Source organism: Balaenoptera ricei, chromosome 15, assembly GCF_028023285.1.
Source record: "Balaenoptera ricei isolate mBalRic1 chromosome 15, mBalRic1.hap2, whole genome shotgun sequence".
Taxonomy (NCBI): domain Eukaryota; kingdom Metazoa; phylum Chordata; class Mammalia; order Artiodactyla; family Balaenopteridae; genus Balaenoptera; species Balaenoptera ricei.
In genome coordinates, this window is record NC_082653.1 from 85,481,601 (window position 1) to 85,489,417 (window position 7,817).

General features: G+C 51.1%; 1 protein-coding gene across 4 annotated transcripts in view; it reads left to right on the forward strand.

Annotated features, from left to right (window-relative positions):
* Window positions 1–7,816, forward strand: part of RNF216 (ring finger protein 216) — a 194,877-nt gene extending 187,061 nt beyond the window's left edge. The window contains exons 16-22 of one of the 4 annotated variants that reach the window (XR_009497600.1): window positions 862–931; window positions 1,681–3,451; window positions 4,746–4,970; window positions 5,056–5,207; window positions 6,594–6,628; window positions 7,154–7,244; window positions 7,465–7,816. Coding sequence is in view for 2 of the 4 variants with exons in the window: in XM_059897049.1 (XP_059753032.1) it covers window positions 862–931; window positions 1,681–2,000 (390 nt within the window). In the remaining 2 variants the exon portion in view is untranslated. Of the gene's footprint in view, window positions 1–861; window positions 932–1,680; window positions 4,726–4,745; window positions 4,971–5,055; window positions 5,208–6,593; window positions 6,629–7,153; window positions 7,245–7,464 lie in introns of those variants that run through there. The other 3 variants (XR_009497599.1, XM_059897049.1, XM_059897048.1) reach the window with 3 other exon arrangements.
* The last annotated feature ends 1 nt before the right edge of the window (window position 7,817 follows it).

The following is a 7,817-nucleotide window of genomic DNA, read 5'->3' on the forward strand; positions in this document are numbered from 1 at the left end:
CCCGGGCCAGCAGCCCAGTTCACGGTGCCTGGGGCAGGTGGAGATGGGGGAACTGTATGTGGCACACACCCCAGAGTTTCCCTGGTGAAGCCCACACATCTGCCTGTACCCAGAGCGCCTCTTTGGCTCCTGTCCCCAGGCTGGGATAATCCAAGTCTGAATTGCCCATTAGCGAAGCAGGCCTACCAAGCCTGAGTTTGGGAAGGGGAGATGGTGAGGTCTGCAGGGGAGTTGTTCTTAAACTGCTGTGCCCTTCCTTGTGGCCCAGGCCACTGTTCTGCTGGCGGCATGCTGCTCCTTCTACAGCCCACCACTGTCTAGGAGCTAAAGGCCAGCTTCAGGGCTCAGCAGGCCTGCATAGTCTTTTGTCCAGCTCAGTTCGGGGAGCCGGCAAGACTTGCGGGCTCTACAGAGACGGCTTCTGTGCTCAGAGTTTGTAGACTCAAGATCTGAAACTCCTCAGGCCCTGCCCACTCCAGACTCACCCCCATCCCAAACCCTTGGGTTATCAGTCTGCCCGCTCCGAGCTGTGGGAAGTTCTTACCTTACAGCTGAGTGAACAGAGCAGGCTCTCTTAGCCCAGCCCCCAGACAGCCACGTGCAGTGCACAGACCCGCTCCTTGGTCCCAGCCTTTCAGATGGGCTTCCTCACGGGAACACCGTCTAATGATAAAGGAAGAAGATTCCCGGGGAACTGGGAATGGGTGGTATGCAAGCCCACGACCTCGCTGGTCAGCAGCAGGTTTCTGGCTTAGCCCCATTGCTGATTGGCAGCAAGCCGGCGTCCCGGGAGGGCCTCAGCGCTGCATGGAGCTGGCTGAGAGCAAGCCAGCCAGCTTGATCTTCTTTCCTTTCTCCTAGGAAGATGATGAGAAGCTAATTGAGGAAATCCAGAAGGAGGCCGAAGAGGAACAGAAAAGAAAGAATGGAGGCAAGTGCTCCCCTAGACAGGCCCTGTGCTCACTCACTCCATGTGCACAGGGGAGGAGGGGACCCCGCTGCTGGCTTGCATCGGGATCCTGGCATTCCACCCAGCCAGGGACCACCAGGGAGTGCTGTCCCTCAGGTGGCCGCTGATAGACCCCACCCATATATCCAGCTCCCTCTGGGAAAGGCCCTGAAAGCATAGAGACAGTTTCAGCAGCTCCTTGATGGCCAGGAGGTCCCAAGGGGTGAGTTTGAGCTTAGGAAGCAAATAGAAGCCAAAGCAGACTTAAAAAGACAGTAGGCCTCTGTGAGGTTACAGAGGAATGAAATGGAGTTTCTGTAAGTGGCCATCCACGGCCTGCCTCTAAAGGAAATTCTCTCACAGAAGCTCCACCTGTTCTGAGCTGGATCCGTCTTCCCCCTTCCAAGGTGATCCTTGTGGAGTGTGACACTCGGTGGGAAGTATGGTTTTGTCCTCGGTGATGGCTGGTGAGGGGGCTGTTGCACCCATGCGTGCATGCTACGTTTGGGGCTTTAATCGGCCTTATTCTGGCCTGGCCACCCCTCCTGTGTCCACAGGGAAGAATGACGCTGAAAGTTGGAGGCTCCTGGTCTGGCCTCATGCTCCAGGCTGTCAGCCTACAGCTCAGGGCCCCTGGGACCAGGATCAGGATATGCGGTTCTGGTTCCAGGCCAGATCCGAGCACAGTGGGATTTAACTGTTTTCTCTACTAAATCCCGTCTTCTTTTCAGAGAATACCTTCAAACGCATTGGGCCCCCCTTGGAGAAGCCTCCAGAGAAAGTCCAGAGGATCGAAGCCCTGCCGAGGCCCGTCCCACAGAACCTGCACCAGCCACAGATCCCCCCCTACGCCTTTGTGCACCCAGCCTTCCCCCTGCCTCCCGTCCGGCCCATGTTCAACAACTTCCCCCTCAACATGGGCCCCATCCCAGCGCCCTATGTGCCCCCTCTGCCCAATGTACGAGTCAACTACGACTTCGCCCCCGTCCACGTGCCGCTGGAGCACAACCTGCCTATGCACTTTGGCCCCCAGCCGCGGCATCGCTTCTGACACCCAGGCCCCCCCCCCCTCCCGGGAGCCCGGCCAAGCATCCCGTGCGGGCTGGAGGCTGGATAGATGCTCCTTCGCCCCCAAGGCTGATGGCTGTGCGCGTGCCTGCTAAGTAGGGACGGCGGACTTGCCTGTTGAATAGATAGGCTGGATTTCTTCCTGGGAAGGGCCACTGCTCCTTGAAAGGTGATCAGCAGGCTGGTACCCTCCGGGTGCCCGTAACAGGATTGGGCCAGAGATAAGGGACAGCAAAACCCTCTTCCTGAAGAGTTCTGCCGTCCTAGCAGCCAACGTGGTGGCCCTGGGCCACAAGGTAGCCCGTCTCTGTCACTCACGTCCCTGCAGAAATAGATGAAGGGAAATGTTTGCCTCCATCCCCTCCCCCTGGCAGACAACAGAAGTCTCTCAGTTAAAAACCACGTAAGCCTTCCTTACCATAGCAGTGTGATCCATAACAAAGTGAAGTAACAAGTAGTGCAGCTTCGAGAGAGCTGAGAGCTCGGGACCATGTCGTGGAGGCCTGGTTCTTCTACCCACCTCGTTCTGAAGCCCACCTAGAGTGAGGTGCACCCCACTGCCCTGAGCCGGTTGGTCTAAGTGGCAGAGCGATGTCCACAGACCTGGGAGCGCCTCTCAGGTTGGGGAGGCTGTGGACCGTGTCCAAGTGCAGAACCCCAGGCCTCCACCGCAGTGATTGTTCCAGGGTCTCGCCCTCCCTCTTGGTCCTCTCGGATGAGACCACAGAGAGCCATCTCATGCAGTGGGATGTTTGTAGTTTATCTAAAGAAACATTTGCTGTTTACTCACTTTGAACTTTTCCAGTTTTCTGTGGCCTACTAGAGTTTCTCTCCCTCAGTCTCTGGAAAGTCAAAGAAATCTGTTGCCCCGTGCCTGGCAGTTGATGAGGGTGGGATGGTCCTGAAATTTTTGCCAACCACAAGATCCTTTTGAAGTGGCTGTGACAGAGGCCTGGTGGCTTTCCCAGGGAGCCGTGTTTGCCACCACCCAGGTAATGAACAGATTCTCCCCTAAGGTATGGTGGCGCTGGCTTTCCCCAGCAGGTAGACGACCCAGGTTGCGCTCGGCAGCTACCCTTTCCTGAGGTCAGGTGAGTCCGGCTGTGGGTTTGCTTGGGAGTCCCCGCCATGTTCCCAGTTGCCTTTTGCTGTCCAGCCCCAGCCAGGTGTTTGAGCCTCGCCCCAGCCACCTGCTCTGCAGTTCTTCGTGCTCCAGCCCGTGTGCAGCGCAGAGGCCTCAGTGGGGAGTGAACGTGCCTGGCGTCCTGTGTTGGCCTCCGTTCCTCTTGCTGAAGCTCTGATGGCTGTGGGGTTCCCAGAAGTTCACACACACAGACCTCAGAGAGGAGGGGACACACCTGGGACCAGGCATCACCGTCTGGTCACCCGTTGCCATCAGCCTCTCAGATGTTTTTCAGAGATTAAAATGGAGAGGTGATGTGCCAGGTTGCCTGTTATTGCTGTCTTTCCTCTGGGTTTGGGGTTTGCGGATAGGTGGCCCCAGGGCTTGGGGTGGGGGGCGCCTGAAGAGAGGCTACGCTGAGTCTCTGCTGCCAGGAGCCCTTCCCCACCGGGCTTCCGGCCCCTGCCCTTGGGGCACAGCAACAGCATTTCTTCAAGTACCTTTAAAGCATGTTCCCCGTGCTTCCCCAAGGGAGGGTCTCTGAGGGCTGTGAACTGCCAGCAGATGTCCCACTGGATGGGGAGGGTGACCCCAGGTGCTGTCAACCTGCCCCACCGGTGACAGCGCTCACCCCAGCCCCCCAGAACCTTCTGGGTCTCTGACCCGATTCATCATCCAACGAAGGAACCAGCTTCCACCTCTTCCCTGCAGCCCAGGGTATGTGGCTCCACGGAGGTCCTGGGGCAGCGGCAAGGACAGACTTTGGGCTGGTGTCGCATGCCCTTGACACTGTGGTCCAGCAGCTGCCCTAGGACCTGGCATGCGAAGGTCCAAAGGTTGCCGCACAGGAGGGAGACCAGAGTAACTCCCCCAAGGCCACACTGAAGACTTGTCTTTTGAGATGAGTTCTGGCTGTTCTCAGCCACACGGGGCAGCTAGGAGCCACTCCTGCCTTTCTGAGCCGAGGGCGCCTGATTTCTATCGTTCCTCCTCGAGCCGGGCTGTGGAGTGGCTCGCAGCTCTGCAGGTGTAGCGCAGCCACTTTTGCCTCAAGTTCTGACCCAAGCGTGAGCCCCTCATGTCTGCAAAATGACCCTGTAGGTGCCTCGTGTCTTGGAGAAGCAGTCTGTACTAGTGATGGGGTTGGGGAGAGAGGGCGCCGTAACCATCAGACAAACCAGTCAGTGGCTGCAAGATGCAAATGACAGGACACCCCCCGAGATCAGCCCGCGTCTGGGGGACAGAGCAGTCCTGGAGGCAGCCTGGCGCCTTCCCCTCTGGGCTGCCTTGCTTGCTCCCTGGAGCGAGAGACCGCCCAGCAGGAGTCCCCTTCTTGCCTTAAAACTGGAGAGAGGAGTCTAGTATTTGCACTTGGCAAAAGATTTTAAAACTTAAAAAAATGTGCATGACCTGTCACTTTGTATAAAAATAGCAAAAACGATTAGTTTATTAAATTCTGTTCTTTACCTTCTGGTAGTAAAGATACACAAAATTATTGTTTACCAATAAAGATGTTAAAAAATAATAATAAATCGTTTAAACTACTGTGTGTAAAAAGCCTGTACCATATGTAACTTGGTTTTTTGTAAATAAATGTTTGTGCAGACTGCTCTCTGGTTTCGTTTCTCCACACGGCCTGATCAGGCAGGCCCCACAACCCCACAAAGGTACAGGGGCTGCTCAGACTGAAAGCCAGCGGATTCCAGGGGAGTGGTAACACCTCACTTAACACTGCTCACCCAGAGCGGAGGTCGGGAGGCTGCTGGAGAGCTGCAGGATCTGATCCCCAAGGAGCCCCGAGGGGCTGGGCCTGCTCAGGAGGAAGATCAGGTGATCCATTACGCTAACCCTGCCTGGGTGGCTGCCCAGGTCGGGTTGGGCACAAAGGGGTTTTTTTATTTGTTTTTCAGTACAGAATCCCCTTCAGGAAAGTATGGTCAGCCCCTCTTCCAGGCCCCTGCAGCAAGCCACTGACTCGGCCCTGGAGATGGATGCAAAAGGGAGAAGCCTCATTCAGACAGGAGGCCAGTCCTGAGAACACGGAGCCCCTAGGCAGAGAAGCTGCAGGTACACCCCCTTCCACACACTTCCTGCCACCTGCCAGGCCTGGAGGGTACCCTGAGCACGGCGGACCACAGCGCACTCGGGGTCAGATGTTGAGAAAACACGCTATCCTCTTCTCCACTTGCAACTTTGTACTGAGTGACATCTTTTTTTTTTTTAATTGCACGTCTGAAAAAGGTGTACTGAAGTAAACCCAAGACAAAAGTTACCTGCATTCCCAGCTTCTAAATCGGTGTATTTTTAAATATACCCATGCCATCTAGTTCTTGTTCCTGTACATGTTCCATATTTACGTATTTGCAGCAATATCATAGACTATTCTACAGTTTCCATCAGTAGATAAGTAATGTTTTTTTCCCGCAATCTGCTACCATCTTTTTTTCCCATCCTCCATTCAAGTAACCACAGTCACATTCCTCCCTCTTTACCCCACTCGCCGTCCAGCACATTTCCACATGCACCTGCTTATCAGGGCTCTGGGCCTTTGTTGTTACAAAAGTGGTTTCGTACTTTTGGCTGAAACTCACTTTTTTCTCTTTGCAATCATGGAGTGCCCTCCAGGTCTGTGGGTCAATATACCTCTAATTTGTGCCTTTTATGCCTTCCATGATATTTCTTTGTATATATTTGCCACAAGTGATCCAACCATTGCCCCATTAAAGAAAATTTGGATACTTGCGATGTCTTGCCACCACACACAACACCTCAGTGAACATTCCCTTTGATGTTGCAACAGAAATTTCCAGCAGTGGAGTTGTGAATCAAAGGATGGGGTGTGTGTGTATTTTTTTTTTTTTTTTTGAAGTATAGTTGATTTACAATATTGTGTTAGTTTCAGGTGTACAGCAAAATGATCTGGTTATACATATATATATCTAGATTTTTTTAAATTTTTTCCATTATACTTTTTTTACAAGCTATTGAACATAGTTCCCTGTGCTATACAGTAAATCCTTCTTGTTTATCTATTTTATATATGGTTGCATGCATCTGTTAATCCCATACTCCCAATTTATCCCCCACCGCCTTCCCCTTTGGTAACCATAAGTTTGTTTTCTGTGTCTGTGAGTCTGTTTCTGTTTCGTAAATAAGTTCATTTGTACTATTTTTTAGATTCCACATATAAGTGATATCATATGATTGTCTTTGTCTGACTTACTTCACTTAGTATGATAATCTCTAGGTCCATCCATGTTATTGCAAGTGGCATTATTTCATTCTTTTTTATGGCTGAGTAGTATCCATTGTATATATGTGCCACATCTTCCTTATCCATTCATCTGTCAATGGACGCTCAGGTTGCTTCCATGTCTTGGCTATTGTAAATTATGCTGCTAAGAATGTTGGGGTGCATGTATCTTTTCGAATTAGAGTTTTTGCCTTTTCTAGATCTAACACCAGGACTGGGATTGCTGGATCATATGGTAACTCTATTTTAAGTTTTTTAAGGAACCTCCATACTGTTTTCCATAGTAGCTGCACCAATTTACATTCCTGCCAACAGTGTAGGAGGGTTCCCTTTGCTCCAGGTATATTTCAGTAGCTTTGCCAGATTCTTCTCCTGTGAAGCTGTGTCAACCCACCACAGGTGAGAGCCTTTGGCTGTGCTCTCGCCCCTCATTGGCACATCTTTGTGACCATGGTCCACCCCGCTGTCCTAAGACATGCCCTCTGTAATTGGACCTCATGGAGGCATCACTTGTATTTTCACCTCTTTCTTTAGGTAAAACTGCTTTTAGGTTTTATGCTTTTAGCATTTGTCATTGTAATGTCCAAACTTTTATTTTTTCCATCCTTAAAAAAGTGCCTTTTTTTAATAAATATATTTGCCAATTGTAAATGTTTTTAAATGGAAAAAAAAATTGAAAACACAGAAAAGTATAAAGAAAAAGAAGTGCTTTGTTACCCGGAGGTAACTACTAATAATATTTTGATGTGTTTCCTTCCAGTGTATTTTTTTTTCTGTGATATATACGGTGTATTTCACAAAACCAGTAAGCCAGATGTGCGGATTTTCAGTCTATCTTGAGCAGTAACAAGGTATGTATGAGCAAGTGCTTCTGAAACATGATTTTTAATTAGCTCCTTGTTTTATAACCTCTTGCTGCAGGCTCTGTTAGCATTCTCTTTGGGCTTATTAAAATCTCTTTCCTGAAGGCTGGTGCACAGCCAACCCTCCCCAGCCTGCTGGCCCTTTGTTCCCATGACCCCTGGTGGGAAATGGTCTCATCTAAATCCCCATCTGTGTCATCCCTCTTAGGATTATGTTGGAGAACCAGTTCCTCTCCCTTCATCAGCACATTTTTGGCAAGGACTGATCCTTTTGGCAGAACTGATCACTGGCTTGGGTTGGCTTTGCCTTAGAAGGTGCCAGTTAAAACCCTCGCGGCATTTGTTGAGACGTGGATGGATCTAGAGACTGTCATACAGAGTGAAGTAAGTCAGAAAGAGAAAAACAAATATCGTATATTAACGCATATATGTGGAACCTAGAAAAATGGTACAGATGAACTGGTTTGCAGGGCAGAAATTAAGACACAGATGTAGAGAACAAACGTATGGACGCCAAGGGGGTAAAGCGGCGGGGTGGGGGCGTGGAGGTGGTGGTGTGAT